Source organism: Abramis brama (assembly GCF_963993115.1).
Source record: "Abramis brama genome assembly, chromosome: 16".
NCBI lineage: Eukaryota > Metazoa > Chordata > Actinopteri > Cypriniformes > Leuciscidae > Abramis > Abramis brama.
Genome location: NC_139978.1, coordinates 20922558 through 20946454, shown reverse-complemented (window position 1 = coordinate 20946454; position 23897 = coordinate 20922558). Strand labels below are relative to the sequence as shown.

General features: G+C 37.0%; 1 protein-coding gene across 4 annotated transcripts in view; it reads left to right on the top strand.

Annotated features, from left to right (window-relative positions):
- The window catches only part of grid2 (glutamate receptor, ionotropic, delta 2), a 414921-nt gene that overhangs the window by 330288 nt on the left and 60736 nt on the right, over positions 1-23897 (top strand). For all 4 annotated transcript variants that reach the window (XR_014603005.1, XM_084086958.1, XM_084086959.1 and 1 more), the window contains exon 11: positions 3867-4179. Coding sequence is in view for 3 of the 4 variants with exons in the window: in XM_084086958.1 (XP_083943084.1) it covers positions 3867-4179 (313 nt within the window). In the remaining variant the exon portion in view is untranslated. The remainder of the gene's footprint in view (positions 1-3866; positions 4180-23897) is intronic.

Sequence of the window (23897 nt, the reverse complement as noted above, 5' to 3'; positions counted from 1 at the left end):
ATAAATTCAATTTTAAAATATAAAATAATTATTTTAAATTGTAGTAATATTTCACAAATATTACTGTTTTACTTACTTTGGTACTTAAAACAAAATGATCAGTCATTTCTGAATATATGACCATTTCTGCTTTTCTAAGCTTTTTTTTATTTGGCAGTCCATGAAATTAGTAGATTTAGTCAGCTGTGAGTTAATTGTGTGTGGTGGCGTAAAATTAGGATGTAGTGATTACGTTTTGTACATGTCTTCTTTCTTCTTACACAAGTGTAGATTGTTAATTCACTGATCTAACAAATCATCAGTGTGTATTAGAAGCTGCTCTCTAGAGTCCTGTCAGCTATGCTCGTGTAAAGAAGTGCCCATTTGTTGAAAACGTTGAACTGCTTTATTATTATTTTTTGTTTGTTTGTTTCGTTTTTTGCTTTTAGATGTTTTATAAAGCCAGCACTTGACAATACACTTTTTTTGGTACTATTTTCACAAAATAAGTGGTGAATTTTCAAAGCTCTTAGTATTCTCCCAACAGCTCATCAAAAGATCATTTTTTTTCAATTCAATTTCTAAGTCAATTTGCAATTGACAATACAGTACAATAGACAAATAGACAAGTACTACAAATCACACAACCAAAGTGTTTCATAAATACAAAGCCTTCATGTCAAGTAACTGTAATTATAATACAGTTAACAATGGATGAATATTAAAGGCATTATGGATTTTATGTCTTTTTGGTCCTCAAATGATGACTACATTACAATACCGTAACTTTTTTTTTCTTTTTCATTCGACACCTCCAAGGGCATTTTAAAACATGTATCTTGTATTGTTTGCTGTTGAATTACTGTAGCTGATTGATGCAATTACTGAACTTGAAAGAAAAAGAACTAAACTAGACGTTTGTGCAATAAATACTCTTTTTGAAATGGGAAAGGAGTATAAAAGTATTATAAAAGTATAATCGTACATCAAAGTCTCATCTTCAAAGATCACAGACATTTTTATTCTTTTTATGATCCCTTCAATTTTGGCATAATTCATCAATAAAGTTAGTTCACTAGCTTTTTATTTAGGTGTACCACTAGCATACTAACGCTGCATCTATTTTGTTCTCATTTTATGTATTCTCTATTGTGAAAGTGTCATTTGTCAGGCTCTTGTCTGGTACTACCAAGTTTCTAGGTCGAGACAATCAGAGGAGAGCACTTGTTGTGTGGATTAACATTTGTGAAGTGATCTGGCCGCCGGATGCTTCTCTAACCCTGCTCAAATACAGAGGTCCTGTGGGGTCCCTGATCTCTGAAGGTGGCCAGGCGGGTTAATGGGAGTCAGACAGGTGACTCTGGCTCTCGCCCTATGATAATGACATGCCTTTGTTCTGCCGATGATAATGTCTCTTGACAGGAACTCTCTGAGGTCTCATCTAATCTCAGCGCTGCTGTGCGCACCTAGTCACAATAATTTCCAGAACTGCCAAAAAAGAAAAAGAACACAAATTAGATGTGTTTTTTTTTTAGCATTTAAAAGCCTTAGAAACAATTTTAGTTTTTGGCAGCAGACAGTGTTACCTCAGGATTCACTAGAGGAAGTTTATTTATTTATATTGTGATTGGGGACAATGAGGAGTGCTGTGTATTTGCACATTTACTGATTCAACATAATGTAAATTATTGTCTGTCACTAAGCTGATTTTTTTTTTATTTTTTTTTATGGGATTGTAAATGGACATTTTTCATTATGTCTGTGGGTCCGGTACCTTCTGCTCATTTTATTTTCTACTGAAAAAGAAATAAACAGAAACGGAAATGGAAAAACATTTAAGAAATGTAAAAACAAGAAAAATGAGATTATGCTTTAATATTTGTTTTGCATGTATGGGCTGCCCTTTGTCAGATTAGTCAACCCTCCCCGTCTTCTGCACTTCAACACGGTACACAGTAACTGCAAGCTCACGTTTTCAATGAGAGAGACACAGCAGGCGGACCGAGCTTGTTCACGAGAATCCTGCGCTTATAGTGCGAGATTAAAAATATTGCAGAAGGTACACGGACCTTTGTGTCCAAGTATATTGAAGGTGGATGTTTTTCATATTGTTTTTCACCATACAAACACATTACTTTTAATCATTCTGTTTTATACATATATGTTATGCATTTGGAAGAAGCTTTTATCCAAAACAACTTGCATTGCTTTCAAGGTGTACATTTTTTCAGTTCATCCATTCCCTGAACCCAGCATTTTAACCCATGGTCTTGATGTTGCGAGCACCATGTTCTGTTTAAGCTACAAGAGCTGTTTTTACCAATAAAAAGTACTAAATAATAAATTAATATTTTACTAAGCCACTTTACTTGAAAAATGACACAGACACTTGAGTGAACATCAGTGTTAAGGACGTTTTAACTGATTTAGTGAATCAAATTAATCAAACTAACACAATGTATGCTACTGAAGTTTAAATCAAAGGCTATATTAAAGCGTTCATATCACAAGAAATAAAATTGTCCTTGATTATGTGATAAAAGCGTTGTACTATGAAAGTACTGTACTATTCTTTCACATCTCAAAATGTTCTTCCTAGGGAGATTTATTGAAACTAAGCTGCAAAAACAGGTTTCTGCAGGTTTCTGACCTCAGACATGTATAATATAATATTTAACGAGGTTGTCTTATTTCACATTTTCATGTTATCCATTTTCATTAAATAATGGTTTATAAATATTTAGAAAAAATCTTTGTGAAAACCCTGTTAAATGTCAAAACCTGCAATAAAATAAAATAAAATGCGTTAACACATGCGATACAGTTTTTCAGTTTAACGCGTTAAAAATATTTAACACAATTAACGCAGCATCCATTTTTTTCCGTCATCCTTTGGCTAACGTTACATAGAGCTATAAAAGCCCAAAAAAGAGAATGTAGTGCGGTACTGGCGCGTGTCCGTGAATCTCCTGTCTGACACACACACTTGCGCGCAGAAAGCCGCTTCAGACAGCGCTTGAATGGAAAAAAAACACACACAATTATGCAAAATGCCAGTTTTGTCGAGGATCCTCACAAGCGAAGTCTTAAATGAGTTAAATGAAGCCTTAAATGAACGTAAAGAGTTGTGAGAAAATGGGGGACATTTCAGATCTGCGTCATGTGCGCCAGGTCTTAAAGTGACAGCAGCCTAATAAACCTGATGCCTTCTGTCATTAAGGATAATCAAAGAACAAAAGAAAAAGAGAAAATCACTCACTGCTCGACTTAATAACCTTTTTAGCTTTAATAAGGATTAATCTATATTTAATTTATAATTTATACAGTGAAGACTGTGAAGAAACAAGAGTTCACTTAAATTAAATGTTATTATCTTTTATATAAGCCTAATAAATGTTAAAATTGATAGCTTTCAATTACACTGTAATGCTGAATGGCTATAATAAATGGCTAAAAAAACATTTTCATATACATCAGTAGCAGTATTTTAACGGTGATACTGGCTTCCTTTTTTATAAAAAGATACCATTAAACAAATATTTAACATTAGTTAAAAATACAACTGTTCATCCTCTTTTCATTTAGATTAATTTAGTTAGTTCATGCTAACTAATGTTAACAAATGGAACCTTACTGTAAAGCCTTATCAAATTTTTGAATATTTAAAACTTTAAAAAATATTTTAGATTTTTAATTTATAATTATGATTGTTGATGTGTGTTTTCTGTGAAATTCTGCTCTAATTTAAACTTTTTTTTGAGTTTGCATTGCTCTGTGTCCACTATTTGTCTTGTCTTATGCTATAAGCGCGATACACATATGAACCTGTTCTTTGCACGATCTGGTTTTAAATATGTCAGTTTTCTGTGTGTCTTTTTGTTGGGCAGAGAGCAGATGTAGGTCTGTCAGCCCTGACCATCACCCCTGAGCGGGAGAGCGTGGTAGACTTCACCACCCGCTACATGGACTACTCCGTCGGTGTGTTGCTGAGGAAGGCGGAGAGGACAGTGGATATGTTTGCATGCCTGGCCCCCTTCGACCTGTCTCTGTGGGCATGTATAGCCGGCACGGTGCTGCTGGTGGGCATTCTGGTGTATCTCCTCAACTGGTTGAACCCTCCCAGACTGCCGATGGGCTCGGTCTCCTCCACGACCCTCTACAACTCCATGTGGTTTGTCTACGGATCCTTCGTTCAGCAGGGTGAGTAAGTGCGTGAGCGTGTGATATGCTTTGTGCTGGAAGAAGAAAGGAGATTCAAGAGCGAGAAGAAGTAGAGATATCGAGAACAGCAGGGCAGAAAGATAATTTTAAGTGCTCACTTTCTGTTTAAAGTGTGTCTTTGTGTAGTGCTAGATGTGTGTGAGCTAGATGTGTTTTGTGCACCAAAGATTATATGTGACAAAGGGAGAAAATTACAAAGATAGGGAGAGTCAAGGGAAAGTGAAAAATTATATGCAAATCATATCTGCACTTTCTGGTTTTCTTTCACATTTTTAAAGGGTCAAAGCTGTTTTTTGGACAAAAGATGAAAAAAAAAAAATCTAAATCTGTGAGCAGGAAAAGGCAGCGGTAATCTTCAGAAATGGGAAACAAGCAACAACAAAAAAAAGAGTGAGTAAAAAAGATAGTGAGTAAGAAAAGAGGAATACTCCGTCAGTCACTATGAGGGTTTGTATCCTCAACATGTTGAGCGAACATCAACTGGTATCATTAATTACCAGCGATATTTTGACATGTTTTGCTACAGACTGCTTGTGAAGGCCAATTCCAGTTTTACGGCTGTGACATTTGCAGTCACAGAGTGAAATGTAGCTTCTGAGAGAAAGTCGACTTTCTACAAATGGTAGAAAGCAAACCATTTGTATGCACTTTTCTAAACCCCAGCAGATTCCATTGTAGATTTTATTTCGCATTTTAAGGGAAATTAACTTGCAGTATGAACTAAACTTTATTGTTTGTAGTTCCTCTGTGACTTGAAATGCATGCAATCTAGAAGCGACAGTATCTACAGAATGAAAGTCTGGTTCTCCATAGGACAGAATATTTTTTTGTGATTAATGTCTTTTTAGGGAAATATGGACATAATTCTGAAAGCGGTGTTTAAAGAACAGATGATGAAAAAATGAAAATTGTCATAACCCTCATGTTGTTTCAAACCTGTATGACTTGCTTTCTTGTGGAACACACACACACACAAAATGATCTTCTTCTTTTGACACTAGTTGCCAAAAGTCAGAGTCAGTCTGCAGATTTTGTCCTGCTAGAGTTGACAGATTTCATAGAAAATTGTGTAGTTTATGATGGACACAGAGTCAGATTTTTTTTTAGCTTTAGACTACGATTCCATCCAGTCAGAGCATATCAAACATGCATGCATGCTATTTTGAGGTGAATTTAGAACATATTGTTTCATTTGTCATGCGTCTCCTAGCAACAAGGCTCATGTTTTGAGTTTGTTGTGTTCAGAGCAACTTTAAAGTCTAGTATTAAGTGACCTTCAGTTTTTTAGTGTATGATGCCCAGTTTTGCATAAATGTAAATATAAGCATCTCAAAGTGTGATATATATTGCAGTTTCACCAGATGACTTGAATAGCTCTATTTGGAAAGAATTAATCATTATAGAATAATTTGGATGATTTTGTAGGGGAGTGAATCTGCATAGAAAATAATAAAGAAATTGCAAGAAATAAACAGTGCTTTAGCTTATGTCTAACAGTCTAGTCTAGTAACAGTATTCAGTTACAGAAATGTAATAATCAAATGTAAAATAACACTGCATAGTCTTTACTGTATAAATAAAAAAATAATTAATCTTTGTTAAAGCTACAAAAGTGATTTTCTCTTTGTATTTTGTTGTTTGATTAACATTAATGACACAGACAGTCTGCTGCTTAGTCTGCTGTCGCTTTAAGAGCTAATGTCAGTCCCTCCAGAAAAACGCGATTATGCGATCGCATGATTCAATGCATAATCAGCCAAAGTCCGCATATTTATGCGGGGGGACGCATTTTTTCAAATACGCCGCACTTTCGCCGCATAAATTGCAGATTTCCGTGCGCAAAATATGCGGGCTTGCATGATTTCATAATCCCCGCATTTTCGTTGCAAAAAGTCACATATATCTTAGAAGAAAGTTGAAAAATGTTGCATTTACTTCACACAAGCGCAGCCATTTCCCCTGTTGCCATGGGAACGTTATGAAGTGACGTAATTACACGACATCGCTGAAAAGCTGCAAACCCTGCGATGCCGATGAAACCAATAATATCTGTCTGCAGAACTGCAGAGCCACAGTTTTACCCCAGCAGTTTCACCCCAGCAGTTTTACCCCGCGCATGCGCAGTTTCAGGTTGTAATTCAAGCCCTATAAATAGTAATTTATATGCAAAATTGTCGTTATGCCCGTGTTGTATTCTCCGAGGCAAGAGTAATGCTGCTGCTTCTTCAAAAAACAACGATAAAACAGTCCGTTTCCATTACATTAACCCATACAATTTGTATTATGCATTTCCTGAACATGTACTTGCTAATGTACTTGCTAACACTTTATATGAACAAACTACTAAATCTATAAAACACAATCGGTCTTTCGACCTGTGTCAATTGATGTTAATATGCGCGAGGGAGAGAGAGCAATACAGCATATTGTTTGAAGGCGGTGAGAGTGCGCGCGTGCAGCCGGGGCGCTCTCTCTCTCTCTCTGCTTGTTCTTTTATGCACCCTGTGTCCACTGATCTAAATAATTAGTTGTTGTTACGACGACTTATTTGTTCCCTCATTTTAATAAATCGTGGACACAAACTAATTCCCTCCCTCATTTTGATTTAACGAATTACATGGCCACAATATAGTAAAACGAGGGAACAAATTAGTATAACCTGCTGAGGTATTATTAATTCGTGGCCACGAAACAATATTGACCTAAATATTCACAAATTCACAAAAATATAGGTCTTTTTTAATATATTTGTTGGGGGAATCACTTTTTTTTCTCTTTCATCAAACTGCAGTTTTTGCAAGTTCCCGCAATTTCATCGCATAAAATTGCATAAATATCCCGCATATTCCATCGCATTTTTTAAGAAAACGTGCCGCATAATCAAGGATTTTTGCCCGCAACAATCACTAAAAAACTCCGCGTTTTTCTGGAGGGACTGTAATGTACGGATCCAATATAATGATACACATCCGTTTTCTTTCTCAATTGTTTACATTCACGTAAGCCATTTGTGACTGTGTTTACAAGGATACTCGCCGAGATGGGCATTTTGACATAATTTTGAGTGTATGTGTCCGTTCAAGCACAAATAGAGGCGGAAATTAACTGAATTTGTAGTTCACGTGCATCTACGGGGCTCTGTGTGCACAAACAGAAAACAGCGTGCGGGTTCCAAATTGGGTTTCCTTTTGAGTCTTCTTGAGCTTAAATGGTTTAAAATCGATTGAATGTTTAAACTGACAGGATCTACAACAAGTGCAAATGATAAACTTCCACTCAATGATGGTTAAACTTTGCAATTAATCCGAGAATTACGTGCGTTTCAAACCTTGGTGCCGGTCTGTACTATCAACTACAATCCCTACTTGACATCGCACATCCTGGTATCGATGCTAAAATGATATATAGTGCAGCCCTGCACGATATGTAAACATAGTAAAAACAAATTACAAATGTGTGTGGGAGGCAATGTGCCTATAAATTCAATTACATTTCCTATTGATGATGTCCTATGTAAACAGGCACATAGATGGTGTATAACCATGTCTGCAGCCAATTTAGTTGTTATGCGAAGAAGGAGGCGGGAACATTTAACAACTTTAATAAATAAACAAATACAAAATGAAAGTAAAGACGGCAGCCCCTCACGGACGACTGCCGCCACATATTAAAAACAAAACATAACATAAATTATAGTCCAGGCCTGGTCCTCTCTCGTCCTTCACTGTCGTCGCTCCTCCTTTTATGCTTCCGGTGCGTCGCGCAGGTGTCGCTCATTATCAATCACGCCACCGCCTCGCGCTGTTCTCTCACGGCCCTCTGCCTCGTCCTGCTTGCCACAATGACTCTGGTAGATACTTATTGATAAGATAAAGTAAAATTATTTTGGAACCATCAAACATGTCTGGTAAATGTTGTTTTATCGGTGCGCACCTCGTCTGGCCGATAAATAGACAATAAAATTGTGTTAGATTATAGTAGAAAGAATTAATACGATAAAATTGAGACCTAAATGAGGTTACGCTCCTTGAGTAAACACTTCATTATCCCATGGTAAGGTTGACATTTGCTTGGAATTGCACTTAACCAAAAATCAGTAAATTTACATGAGCGGGTTATAATGATGATGATGATTATAATAAGACAGCCTAATTGCTCCCTTGTATCTGGGTCCATTTCTTTTCTAATTGCAATCTATGCTTCTTTTTGAAACATGCTCATTATGGTGAGAAGTCAGTTCATTAATGCGCTTTCATCAGACCAGTGAACCGAGCTCGGTGTCTTTTTAGGATGAAATTGTTTAAATGGAGCTGATTACATACTGTGGAATATGCTACGGCACCAGAAGCAAACAAAGATGGAAATGCATACACACAATTGCGCTGTGTACTTACATGCATTCCCCGACCACTTAAAACATCACTATCATCCTTTTGTCTTGCAGTCCTGTTTGATGTTTTGTGGAGAGCTGGTTGTACAAATACACCCGATCTCTAAAACAAGAGAGAAGTGAGTGGGGAGAGAAGGGACGTAGCTGGAATGGCATAGCTAGAATCGGTGTCTTTGATGAGTCACTTTCATCTGCCTCACAGAGACCTCTGCCTCTCTCCTCTGATGCTTCTTGACTTTTTGTTTTATATATCCCCCTAAAACAAATGTAATTTTCACATTCTTTTCTTTGCTCCAGTATTTTATACAGAGATAAATTAAATGTCATGTGAACTACATGTGCTGTTTCATGTCAGCATCTTTGCATATTGTTTTTCCAAAGTATAGCGTAAAACCTATAAAAATTCATCATAAAAAAGATTTGAAACAACTTAACACCTCAAATAGGTTTTAATGAATTAAAACAAAATTATTAATTCTTTCATTTAAATAATTATTTAATAATAATAATAAATAACGTAACCTTGATTTTGCTTGTTTTTTTTAAAGGACCTGAAACACAACCAGTTAAATTAACAATATTTCATCGTTGTTGTTGTTGTTGTTGTTTCGGTCTTTAACTGTTGCAATGATTTGTAAAGCTTATGGCACAGATAACACATGCTGAGTAAACTAATTCAAAACCATTCAAACCAACTGAGGGCTTAAAGGAGCTTCTTTTACATCTTTTAAATCCCCGAAGATTTTGTGAAAATGTTTCTTTATCTGTGTGCATTTGTAAGTAAAACGTGTAGATTCGTAATTAATGCCAAGCTCCCCGATGTCTTAAGCTTACCAAGAAACTGCTTTTAATTAACTGAGAAAAAGCATTTGTGCTATAAGATCTTTGAAGCCACCTGTTGAACGCTCCATAACCTTTCTTGTACTGTAAAACTGTAATGAACTGTGATTCACATTTTTCCCCTTTATAATGCCCAGTAATCCTGATAAGCGCTTTCATAAACAACACTGTGCAAAATGCAACACTGTACGTTTTTTCTTTATTACATTTTTATTATTAAATATACATATACAGAATATTTTTTGTTTGCTACCACATCAACATGGGCGGCTACAGGAGGGCTTTGCAGGGCTTAAGCCCCAAATGTTTTTAGTAAAGCCCCGAATGTTTTTATTATTATTATTGCCTTATGTTTCCCACAAAGTTTTCAATCCCAGTCATTTTGTCACAAATAAAATCATTCAAAGCTGCAATCTGCTCTGGGAATCAGGGGTATTTGTAATTGTAGTTTATTCTGCAGAAAAATGAAAGCTCATTTAAATTATTGATCAAGCCTTCTGTTGTGCAGACAACCCCAAAGAAATGTATCGTTCTTGCAAAACCTGCAAACTTTAGAAGGTCCAGCAGCTATTTTTCTGAGGAGAGTCCATTTTAACAGCCTGCTAAAGGGATTAGTTAACTTTCAAAAAATGTTTTGCTGATAATTTACTCACCCCGATGTCATCCTAGATATCCATGTCTTTATTTCTTCAGTCGAAAAGAAATTAAGGTTTTTGAGGAAAACATTCCATGATTTTTCTTCATAGAATGGAAGAAAATCACACTCTTCAGAAACAATCACAGAATATTACAGAGCTTATGTTTTAAAGAAAAGCACACGTGGAATGAACAATTCACTAAAAACGCAATGTTAGTGAGCTTTCACACCTGAGCATTTGTTTCGGAACCTGGTGTGTTAAGCCAAGTTTTCTCCCTTGGTTCAATTCATTTAGGCGTATGCTAACACGGCAATCGCGCTCGGATCCGCACCAAAACAACCGCTCGAGACCACCTGAACGAGGTTGAGTTGTATACAGACAGTCACAGAGTGCCACAAACAAACAGCAGCCACATTTTACAGTTCCTCCAAAAGAACGAGCTTATGCTGCGTTCACACCATGCCATAAAGACAATTATGAGATGGCAACCCATGACGCTCTACCCGGAGCTGTTTTCGTCTACACTATCAATGCCAAAATCTTATGCTTTCAAAGCTAGCTTGCTATTGCTAGCCACTCCAAAATTGTCTACCCTACCTTTAATGTGTGCAGCATTCTCTCCTGTTGCCCCCACATCTGTTTAACTCGACCCCCACTCCTCAAACCAACCTTTACATGCATACACACATTAAATAGTGTGGCGTCACAATGAATATGAGGGCCACAGGCCCCTATCAGTGCTTTCATCTCAGCTCTTCTCTTTTATTCCTTTCATCTTCATTCTGACTGAGCTCCCCCTCGCTCCACCATCAAGTCTGAAATATGAAAAGTGCATTCTCGAATGTTGTAGATTTCACTCTCCTTTTTCAGCCTAGTCATATGTCAGTCTGAAGAGAGGCATTATAATGGCTTTGAAGAACCCTGTTTTTGTCTGACACTTAGAGAGGAGAACAGAACAAGCTATTTATTTCTCTTTTCATTCTTTTTTTTCCCCCAAACCACATGTCCTTTACCTTATCGCTGACGCACAGAGTCCTAGCGCTGGGTTCCTCAGCATGGCACAGGATTTGCTCTGACTACCATTAGCTTTAATCTGTACAACCATGGGCAAACCAGCACACAAACACCCTTGGTGGCTTGCGGGTCTTCGCCTTCCCAGCGTTTGAGCTCACAGACGGCCGCTTACAGACATGGACAGGAAAAGTCAAGCCCCAGATGAGATGACCCTTCAGCCAAAAATGAGATAAACCGAGATGATGTTCTTTGCAGGAACTGCGTCAAATCCTGTCGCAAATATCACCCTCGAGGGGTTTCAAGCTTTGAAAGGTTTCAGAGGGAAATGTTTTTTTTTTTTTTAAGATCAGGGTTCTTCAACTTGTAAGGCCACAGACCCCCTGTTGGGTATTGTTTCAAACTAGTTGTTGCATTTTAAGCGTGGTCTATGGTAGCATGCGTTTAGTAACATACAAGGTAACACTTAAGAATACTGTTCTGTCATTAATGAATAACTACACAGGAACAAATGAGTAACGCAATATTAACACTCTAGTAACTACTATTAACTAACAAGAAACTCTGATTAATGTATAATGTAATAGTGCTTAGTTGAATGTAGTTAATTCTATTATATAATCAATGTCTACTATTTTTTTTCATACCTCCAAGAGGACTACTAAGAACTACTATATACAGGTTCATAATGAATATGAATAATGGATAATGGATAATTAAGTGAAGATCATGGTTACCCACTAGGTATTAAGTGGTAACACTTTACAATAAGGTCCTATTTGTTATTGTAAGTTAATGCATAACTGACACATAACTAACACAGAGGAATACGTTTGTTACAGTATTTATTTTTTATCTTAAAAAATTATGTTCATTGTTAGTTCATGTTGGCTCAGGTCCATTAAATAATGTTAAGTTCAACATTTCCTAATATATTAACTAAGATTAATGAATTCTTTAGAAGTATTTTTCATTATTAGTCCATGTTAACTAATGTAGTTAACTAATGTTAACAAATGGAACCTTGTTGTAAAGTGTTACCATTTAACTTTATTTATTTATTTAATTTTTTCTGTTAAATGCATATTTTAATTCATTTCAGATCTAACAATAATTGACAGATCTCCTGCCATACACTGCAGACCACCTGCTTGAGACCTCGGTCATTAAGCAACACATCGCCTCCGCTGGCCTTCCTCTTTCCTGTACATGGAACTAATTTCATCATCCTCCAACCCTACTGCATGTGCATAGAGAGGAGATGTAATGCGTGCAAGACTGGAACATAACTCAGCACTATATGATTCATTATGAATATGTAAGGGAGATTAGTGTATAATTTCAGACCTTGCTGTGAATGGCCACTGGGATCGGAGATGTAAGCCACCTCACAGCAGTGCTTCCACAGTACACAGCTCGACATGCTATAAGCATAAATATGCTTTCACACAAACATAATTTGCAGGCAAACATGCTGTCTGATATAGAACACTCATGAGACATGTACTAAAAAGCTGTTTTACCCAGTATATTAAGGTCCCAGCTTTTTTTTTTTTTTTTTCAGTAATTTTAATTCAGACTTTTTTTCTCGCTAGCATTCTTAGAGCTGAGGAAGTGGTGGATATCACTTGCGCTTTGCTTATGGTCTTGTTACAACTCTTGTGTTCACATACCATATAAACTTTTAAGCAATAATACACATGCTGTTGCTGTTGCTGTTGTTCCGAATATAAACACAATATCTCTAGTTACACTACCATTCAAAATTTTGGGGTGGACATTTTTTTTTGTATATTTTTGAAAGAAGTTTCTTATGCATACCAAGACTGCATTTATGTGATCAAATACAGTAAAAACAGTAATTTTGTCAAATATTATTAGAATGTAAAAAAAATATTCAGCAGCCATTTCTCCAGTCTTCAGTGTCACATGATCCTTCAGAAATCATTTTAATATGCTGATTTGGTACTCAAGAAATATTTTTTTTATTATTATCAACGTTGAAATCAGCTGCTCTCAGCTTTTTTATATAAATATTGTGATAATTTTTTTCAGGGTTCTCTGAAAGTTCAAAAGAACAGCATTTATTTGAAATATAAATCTTCTCCGAGCAGCATGAAATAGTGGTGTTCCTGAATGAATTAGTGTATTGGTTGAGCAAATGATTCAATTACTTACTCAAAGACAGTCACTTGGCACCACCTACTGGTATAACGATGTAACCTGCAGAAAGAGTCACTGAAGTGATAACTGTCATCATCTGTGTGGAACGAGCAAACACAGACATACTAAATACAACAAAAACACTATCATTTAAATGAGTCAAAAACATGAGGTAGAGGGACTTGAATTGTTGAATCAATTTTTATTTGTTCATTTATATGAACCATCCAAATGAATTGATTCACTGGAATGAATCTGACTTTCCAACACTGCATATGTGAGAGCAAGGAACGTTTAGTTGTGTGTGTTTGAATATTATCAGTTCAGATTAAAACGGAATTTGGTCATGCTACAGCGCATTGCTTGTTACTAGAAAAGCTACATTACTTTGAAAACAGCTGAACTACTTTCAATCTATTGAAAAATGAAGGAAAGCGTGGCTACTTTTTTTCTGTAATTTCTCCTCAGCATTGGTTAGGAAACAAACTCATTGCATACAGTAACACCACACACACAAACCCATGGTTTTCTTCGCTCCCAGTAGAGTCTCTTGTCAAGGCCGTTTCTTGTATAATTGGGACAGATCTATTTCAAGTGGATACTGTTACACAGTTATGAGAGAATACAGTGGTGAGAACAAAGATGAAAAGTGGAGTGCAGTTGAGTGAAGCTATTTGAGGGAGGCAAGACTTGTCCTCACTCATTCTCCCCTCTCGCAGGGAGCCCCACGCAGCCCATGCGAAAGATTACTCATTTCCAGCCTCACCTCACTTTTCTCCTTTCATTAGTCTGGCCCATTTAGACAGCCAGAGAGGTGCCGAGCCCCTCGGCTGCATGGAGTCGTAATTATTACTGACATGCTCAGCCTGCCCCGCCTCCCCGCTGACCTAAACTAGAGTGTGGTGGGGAGGGTCGACTCTACCCGTCACACTGTATGACCGGAAGCCGATCTCAGCACTGACATCTTATTTGTGTCACCTAATCAGGCTGTGGGTGGCACTTCACAAAAGGTGGAAAACAGGGAGCAAAGGGGCATAATTATTATTTTTTGCCTTCTCCTCCCTACAAAAGACACTGTTGTCAGGTACATTAGAAGGGTCACTTCCATTCCGGTCAAAACGCACTGTTTTGTTGTTTTCTGGTCTGCTTAGCTAACAATATTTTGGTTCCCAGAACGTTCTGGGAATGTTCATGTTTGGTTCTCAGAACGTTCCCAGAACATTCTCTCTCTGTTTTCTTTACGCAAATGTAATGTTCCCTTTAGATTTGGAGAGTGTTTTCCTCAAGTCCCCTAAGAGTACATAATTGGTAAATAATGATAGTTTTTTGTTTCCAATTTTATTTTATTTTTTTCACATGTAAAAATCTTATCCAAACAAACATTAATATAATGTTATAGGTTAAAATCTTCTTGTTTTCTGGCTTTAAAAAATCTACCCAGCTAACAATTCTTGGTTCCCAGTATGTTCTGTGAATGTGAGGGCGTTTTTACACTGGGCACGTTTGCTGTGGTCCGTGTCTGAGCGTGATTGTTCCCAACGCCCCCCGCAGTGTTGGTCTGGTTTCACAACTTGATTCCCTGGTGTATTTCAGTGCCTTGGTGCGCACCCGAGTCCGCATGATAGTTTTCACATTACCAAATTTTCATGCGAACCGTGGCCCGTTCTGAACTAAACTGCCAGTGTGAAAATGACCTTATTGTTCGGTTCTAAGAGCGTTTCCAGAATAGACCCATCCTCCTCAGACTCGATGCTCACATTGTAAGTTGTTGAGTTGATTTATCAGAGTTTTAATATGCCTCTGGACATGAAGCTTTTTAGATGGATGCTGAGGCTTTTTAGGTTTGGTAGAATCTGCGATCTCTGATCTAGTTTGTTCGCTGGTTTCCATGGCTACAATACACTGTGTTTTCTGCCAAATGGCAACCCAGGGTATCGAAATACTATTGGGTAATTCGGCAGTGGGCAGAATCACACAGACCAATACAAAAAAAGACATTCTGACACAGAACTTTTGATGTTAGATGTTGTCTGAATGAGTGATAATCTGTGTGATCATTAAGATATACTGTATGCATAAGAGAATACTCAGCGGCAAAAACAGGTCTTCATCTTGAGATGAAGAGAAGAAATATTCTCATTGATGCACACAGGTGCTCAGCTTTGCTGTGAATCATACTCTTGAGTATATGATGCTTCTTTCCACGTCATTTTTTAATTCAAAGTGTGTAAATTATAAATTTATGCTGTTCGTATACAGTACCAATCAAAAGGTTGGGAACACCCAAAATAGCAAAACAAAACTAAAATTTTGAATTTAATACATTATATTATATTATATTATATTATATTATATTATATTATATTATATTATATTATATTATATTATATTATATTATATTATATTATATTATACACATTACCATTCAGAAGTTTGGGGTTGGTAAGAATTTTTTTGTATTTTTTGTCTCTTATCCTCACCAAGGCTTCATTTATTTGACAAAAATACAGTAAATATTACAGTAGTCGTATACAGAAATATTGTGAAATTTTATTACAGTTTACAATAAAGTTTTTGTTTTTTTGTTTTTTTATGGCAAAGCAGAATTTTCAGAAGCCATTACTCCAGTCTTCAGTGTCACATGATCCTTCTAATATGCAGATTTGGTGCTGAAGAAACATTTCTTATCATTATTAATGTTGAAAACAGTTACGCTGCTTAATATTTTTGTGGAAACCATGATAGGCCTATTTTTCTTTGATGAATAGAGAGTTCAATATAACAACATTAATTTCAGTTTTTTGTAACATTATAAATGTCTTCGCTGTCATTTGTGATCAATTTAATGCAGCGTTGCTAAATAAAAGTATTCATTTCTTTTCAAATAAAATGTTACTGACCCCAAACATGCATAGAGTTCATCTGGTCATCTGTTTATAGTATCAATACATATACCAAATATTTAATCTGTCTGACCCGTTGAAAGTTCTGACCTCAGATAAGTGTAAGTGTTACTGTCACAAGCCATGAATTATCCACTGTACTTTATTTTAGTTGAAAGTGTACGGCATTGGCAAAACTGGCTCTTGATGCATTTTGTCACATCAGCACTGTGTGACTAAGTGAATTAGATCCAAACACCATCCAGGAAGATTGAAAATGGTCAGTGACAGCTGGCCTTTCTAGATAGATAATTTATCTGTCAATCATCTCTGTAATTATACCAGCATTCAGTCAGATGTGGGAGTGTAGAGTCAGACGAACTCATCGCTGCCTCTGCGCCTCCTTCTGAAAAGATCGTAAGCCCACCTTCAACGAGGGAGGACAGGAGCCTTTGTTTCATTCACGCTACACTTCACACAGCTTTTCCCAGGCCTGGCACTTGCATGAAGAGCTGGGCGTGCTTGCTGTAACCTTGGCCTTTTGAGTTCATAATTCATTCTGCCCAACCCGAACATGAATGACACAACTGACTCATCATGATGAAATAATGAGACACTCTAAATGAAAACTCTTTTGGAATTAATTCATGAGGCCTTGCATCCCCTGCCCACCAGTTTCTGATTAAATAAATTTAGATAAATTGACAGTGACAATGAGGGGATTAAATATTAAATGCACACTGACTGACAGCCTTGAACTTAAGGACGCTGATTTTCACTGCCTTCATGCAAAAAAAAAAAAAAAAAAAAAACCTGAATAAGAATGTTGCTGGAATATCTTAATATGACAAATACAAAGTTCTGGCATGAAAATCTAGATGGTGCAGGCTAATAGGTCATTTTACTCACCTGTTCATAATCACATCGTTATCTATAGGGCACAGGTGATTGGTTCCTGCCGTTTTAGTAGCCAATGAGCTCGCTGCTCAACCTTCAAATACTTGGGTTGCATTTGCCTTAAGGCGGGCATACACTGTGCGATGTCTGTGCGATTTCAGCAAGGAACCTACTCACACTGAATGAGTAGATCGCATGCGATGTAATGCCAAAGCTCAGGATTTATGTGCTCACACTGTACGGTCCGAACGTCGAACTTGACTGCTCACACTATACGTGAGAAATATGCGCGAATCAGCGCGATAAATCCTTGTGCCGGGTCGCGCCTATGGACGACATCATGTAGCCTATCCAGAGATATTGTCAAAACAAGCATCAGCTATCAATATCAAGAAGATTTAGCATTTCCAATTTATATATTAAATTATTAGTAGGCTAGTATTATTGTATTATTATTATTAGTATTATTAGTATTATTATTATTATTATTATTATTATTATTATTATTATTATTAGGGAAGGCCTAGGCTACTTGTATTATTAAAGTGATAGGCTATTAGCCTATAATTAAATTGCCACGCAACAATTTCATAGCGCATCACCGCATAACCAACGCGCTGTGAGGATAATAAAATATTACATAGAAGCTTACTTCTCCTCATTAAAAATTGTCTAAAACATTTAGGTCAATTACAATGAATTATATACATAGCCTACAATTGATTATTAACAGTCTATAATATGTCAGAACACTGCAATAATTCATCAATGAAAATTAAAAGCAGCTTTATTTCAAAAACATTTTTTAACAATAAAAGAGGCAAAGTGTAGCCTACATCGCAGGTGGCTTGGAAGAAGTGGGTAATGGTTAATCCATTTTGCAACATGAACCGGAGGTAAGCAACAGTAATTTGTAGCTTTGAACTACAGAACTTAAAGATCTCCCTTTTTTCGTCATTTTTTTTTTCTTTTTTTTTTTTTTTTTTTGCTGCAGATGAAACGTTTTTGCGCAGGCGCAGTGAGGGAAAAAACACTGAGTTTAGGGCAATCGACTCGTAGCTCTGCTTCAACTATGCGATATAGTCACGAGGAGCGACCAAAATTTCTAACATGCCAGAAATTCATCCGACCATCCGATTGCCGGTCGTGAGACGTTAATCGCCTCTCGTTTCCCCCTGTACACTGCACGACAAACGACGCACGACAAAGCTGAAAATCGGCCCGTCCCGAAAAAGAGTCACACGAGTCAGAATTCGGCTCAAAATCGGACGAAAATCGCACAGTGTATGCCCGCCTTTAGCAGTGCAGCGCGCTTTCAGAAACCCTCCACCTTCCCCAGATCCACCTGTATAGATCTGCTACGGGTAATTCATGTACGCTATATTGTACAGCAGCAGCATGTCTTACTTGCTCACAGCAGAGTGCAGTGTATGTATTGGCAGTAGCAAGTCCCGTACTTAAACGTACAAGAAAATTTGTACTCAAATGTAAAAGAAAATTAGTTTTTTTTTTTCTCTCTCTAGATTTCAGGTATGTTTGTATACAGCTTCTGAGTAAACTGAATTCCTCTACTTCTTTTCCAAAGAATCATAATGACTGTTGATGAAAAGCAAGAGTGAGAACATATTCTCCGTAATGCAATCCAAAGTCAATGCTCTCAACTGTGCTTTTTTAAGACAAAGGTCCAGATGACGCATCTCACATCCTCACGTCAGAAATGTACATTGTATCACACTAGATTATCTGTTGTGTTGTTGGCATGCAAAATGTATTTCATCTCTTTCCTGAGTACTCTCGACAGGATGGAAAGAGATCTCTCTCTGTGAAAGCTCACTTGTTTTCCATGCATTTCAATATCCACTTCTGTCAAGTACATATCCCTTTAAATCGCAGCGTCCCTTTATTTTCACAATCACATAATTCAAAGCAAAGACAGAAATTATGAAATTTGAATTCCATGAAAATATGAGTATGCAGTACCATATTTTATTTAATGTAAAAAACATGACTCTTTTTTTTTTTTTCAGCACATGATCATCAACACACGATCATCTTCATTAAAAGTAGTGAGACTTAAAGGTAGGGTAGGTAATTTTCGGAGAGGCTAGCAATAACAAGCTAGATTTAAAAGCATAATCTCCCACCGTTCCTTTAGAGCAGGGTTCACCAATCTCGGTCCTGGAGGGCCGCTGTCCTGCAGAGTTTAGCTCCAACCCCAATTAAACACACCTGAACCAGCTAATCAAGGTCTCACTAGGCATACTAGAAACTTTCAAACAGGTGTGTTGGAGCTGGTTGGAGCTAAACTCTTCAGGGACAGCGGCCCTCCAGGACCGAGATTGGTGAACCCTGCTTTAGAGCGTCTCCAAAGCCACGACTCCTCCAAAACACATGAACGGGTATAGCATGGAGCGAACAAAAATGTCATGAGAGATGCCGTTAAACTACCTCATGTCTCAAAGCACATAACATTACAATAATAATGAACTTAAATAGAAGTAGTACTTGATAGTGTTGCTACTCGTTGTTTTGGTTCAGGAGAAACTATGGCTGCTGTTTCGGTTGCGGTTCTCGGTGACTGACTTCTGTCTAACTAAAAACATTAAATGTGCTGATGACATCATTGTATCATTGTATCATGCATTCATACCAAATATTCATTGCATTCGATAGCGGCCTGGTGTAAACAGGCCCTAAGATCCTGTCCGATCTGTGTAGGGGGCCCAGGGCAATTTTTATGATTTTTTTATTTTTTGCATAAGAATAGTGTGAACAGATCACACTCCCAGCTCATGACATTTTTTATGAAAACACATGCACCTTACTTAACTGCCCAAGTTAGCAAATAATGTGGGCATGTTCTACATATTCAGAGGTGCATTAATAATAATGATGTTTCTTGGCATAAATGTCTTTGGTACAGAATTAGAAACCACTGTTTAACATGCTTATGAAATTCATGTCCTCCGAGGTGCTAGTCTACAGTTGTAACTGAGCTAGATGAATATATCCCTCCTGACAGCTTGCGTGGGTTAGCAGGTCTGCTGTGTGTTTAGTAAACAGCCATGTCTAGATGTAAATGCTGTAATCTAACCAGTCATAAAGAGATTCTTACGTGAACAAGGTCAGATTTGGACTTGTCATCATATTAACATACAGCCTAGAATGTATTTAATTATAGTCTAAGCTCATTACAACTGAAAAAAAGGTCTTTAACAGCACATGTAGGCACCCACTGGTGACTCAGTAATTATGCTAACACTCTTAAAGTAACCAAATCATGTATAAAGGTTATGTTTGGACACTCGCTGTGTATTTTATCTATCAAAGGGGCAACAGAAGGCAAACAACTCATGTTGCCTTCAACTGTGTGAAGTGCATCATGATACACTCCTACAATATCTAATGGAATTAAATCACATTATGAGCACTCATATGGGATTACATATGGATTACTTGAATATGTGCAGTGGATTCAAGTTGTCAATTTATAGACTGGTGTCTCTGTGGGACGTTGTCATGCTGGAGAATCTGTTTCTGGGTTGGGGGGGCTCCCCCAACAGACATTTTAATGACTATACTGTAAGTAACTTTGCAAGTATATCAACTTGTTCGAACCCTAACCCTACAAGTCTACTAATAATCTATTAACACTCTGAGAGTTAGTAGACATGTAGGTGCAACGGTACTTATAGTCAACAGAATGTGACCATCAATATTAAAGTGAAACCAAAAGACTAAACTAGTGTGCTTTCGGTTAGCACAGTTCTGTTCAAAACAGTGGAGAGAAAGAAAACTGCCAACATCTTTGGGCCAAATGTGTTTGCTAAACTTGTCAAAAAATCAAGCATCAGATGTTATTACACTGCAAGCTACATTAATGCACATGTATATTGAATGGTAAAAATGGTTTGCGTTCACGTTGTGTTTTGTTTAACAGATGTGGAGTGGTCTTTAATCATGTGGGCATTTACTATAGAGTAATCCTTTCTTATTCTGTATTTTTTATACTTGGTTTCCAGTGAAAATATTTTTTTAAATATTTTACAAGTTTAACCTTTTTTATTATTCTTTTTATTTTAATTTATAGTTTAACCCTATATTAAGGCTACATTGCATTTTTTTCAGTCACATTTTTTTTTTTGCCAGTGGAGTACCAAGACAAAAATACTTGAGAGAATGCCTAACGTTTAACTTCGCTGATTTTCAACCCGCTTTGTATTGTTACAATGTTGGTAGTATATGCAAATGAACAATGTTTACTCGTTCTCAGAGAAATTCGGATTTATTTGTCAGAAAATCCGCCGAATGACTCGTTTTGACAGCTCCAGGGCTTTCGTGAAAACTACTGATTATACTTCCGCATTTTTGTATCCCGACCCACGGACAGTCAGATCGAACGAGGGTTATTAACAGAAAATTGTATGCTACTTTGTAAAAATGGAACACCATGGAAATAAATCTCTCAGATTTCATTTAAAATATCTGCGTTCGAGTTTCGAAGATTAACAAAAGTCTTACGGGTTTGGAACGACATGAGGATTAGTAATTGATGACCATTTTGTTTTTCATTTTTGGGTGAACTAACCCATTAATTGAATCAATAAAATACCTTTTGACTAGCGAGTACCACCGTGATTAAGATGCTGTTGAAATGGTACATGTTGGCAAGTTCTCTCTAAATAAATTGTCACATTGGGGGCGTGCTGTCCGCCTAACTTTGCTCTTTTATCTTCTGCCCCAGTGCGTATATGTTTCTTTCATCATATGTCTGAACCCAGCATGCTAGCTTTGCTATCTCGCAAGCTATGACTAAAGAGATGTGTTCTGATGTGTACCTTGTGGTTTATTTACTTTTATTTTGATGATTCACAGCGTTGAAAGTTCCAGAGTGGCTGTGTGCTGTGATAGCAGTTCGGCAATTGCGGTCGCACTTCAGAGCATTAAACTGTATGAAAATGGATGGCAATATTTGCTAGCGAGCCTCATAATGGGATAGGTAATGGCTTAAATAAATAGCAGTCATATACTGTACAGTTAACACACATATATACACATATATATATATATATATATATATATATATATATATATATATATATATATATATATATATATATATATATACACGCACACCCAAACCTGGCAGGCCTGGTGTGGTGAAAGGGAAATAAAGGTGACATGCTGCAAGGAACCGTGATCCAGCGAAACGAATAACATGTTTTTCCTTAAGTTATTTATCGCCAGAGTGCTTTTGGAAAGAATGGAAATAAATAAATAAAACTAACAGCTCTCATCAGAAGCTACAATCTCCAGCTCTCAAGGTGCTGCAGAGATTTAAGGCTTTACAAGGTAGCAATGTATAAACCTTTGAATGTTCAGCACCAGTGGTTTCAAAGGGCTTATTTGAAGTTGCTTTAACTGCTGAGAAACGACGAACTGGAGAGGTAAATTTTCAGTTGGCTCTGAAAAAGCCAGAGTTATCAAAACGGGAAAAAAATTAGCAACCTTATTTCAGGCTTTTTTTTTTAAAGAACATTTCAGACCAAAGAAAAGTTGTCTTTGAACTCTTTTTGTTGTTGTTGTGTATGAACCATGAAACGACTAGAGATTTACATCTTGTCAACAACAACACAAATATGGGAATGTTTCCTCAAATCTGCTGATTTAGTAAAACATTTTTTTTCTCTTCTCACTTAAAGGAATAGTTCACTTTTCTGTCATCATTTACTCACCCTCAAGTTGTTTTAAACCTGTATGAATGTCTTTGTTCTGCTGAACACAAAGGAAGATATTTTGAAGAATGTAGGTAACCAAACAGTTGATGGACCCCAATGACTTCTATAGTAGGAAAAAACATACTATGGAAGTCAATGGGGCCCATCAACTGTTTGGTTACCGACATTCTTCAAAATATCAATTTTTTTGTTTTCAGCAGAAGAAAGACATTCATACAGGTTTGAAACAACTTGAGGGTGAGTAAATGATGATAGAATTTTCATTTTTAAGTGAACTATTCCTTGTATGTGTCTACTTTCTGTGGCAAAAGCGAGATAAAACTAGCCTGGTTAAAACCAGACCATTCTCAGTAGTAAGTTATGGTCTGGCAAAGCTCCATAGACAAATCATTTCCAAAGGGACGTCACCAACGGACGTCGCTCAAATGCCTCTGGGCGCAGTTGGATAGACCTAAATCCAATCAGAGCGATCGTCATCGTGTAAAGCGATATGCTGCGTCCCAATTTGCAAGTTACACTACGCCATAAAAGTATGTAGCCTACTCTTTTTGTGAAGAAAAGGTATTTACTTTTGAATGTGTAGCAAAAAAGTAGGCAAGCTTTAGGACATACTACTTCGTCATATTTTTCGGACGGATCTGTCGCATACATCCTGTCACTTAAACTGCCCTGTCAATCATCGTGTCACAGTTAAAAAATCCTCTATTAAATCTAATTTAATTTCCTATCGTTTCGGAGAGAAATGTAGTAGCACGTTCATCTGCCAGTGGGACTTTTATGGAGACTGTCCTCATGTGTTTGCAATTTGAATATAATGCATTTAAAAGTTGAACGCTCAAATGCCTCTGGGCGCAATTGGATAGACCTAAAACCAATCAGAGCGATCGTCATTGTGTAAAGCCCGCCTCAACGTTTCTGATTGGTGCCGCGATTTCGACGGCATGGAAATGGGCTTGAATGAGCTCTTTGCCAGACTACTTCTCGAGCAAATCTGAATTTGCCGGAAGTTGTCTGGGTTTTCCCAGGCTAAGATAAAACAGAATTAAACAGTAAACGTATGTAAAGTATATATAATGTATAAAACAGAATAAATGTTTGTATAGTATAATGTATACAGTATATAGTATTCTATGAGTTG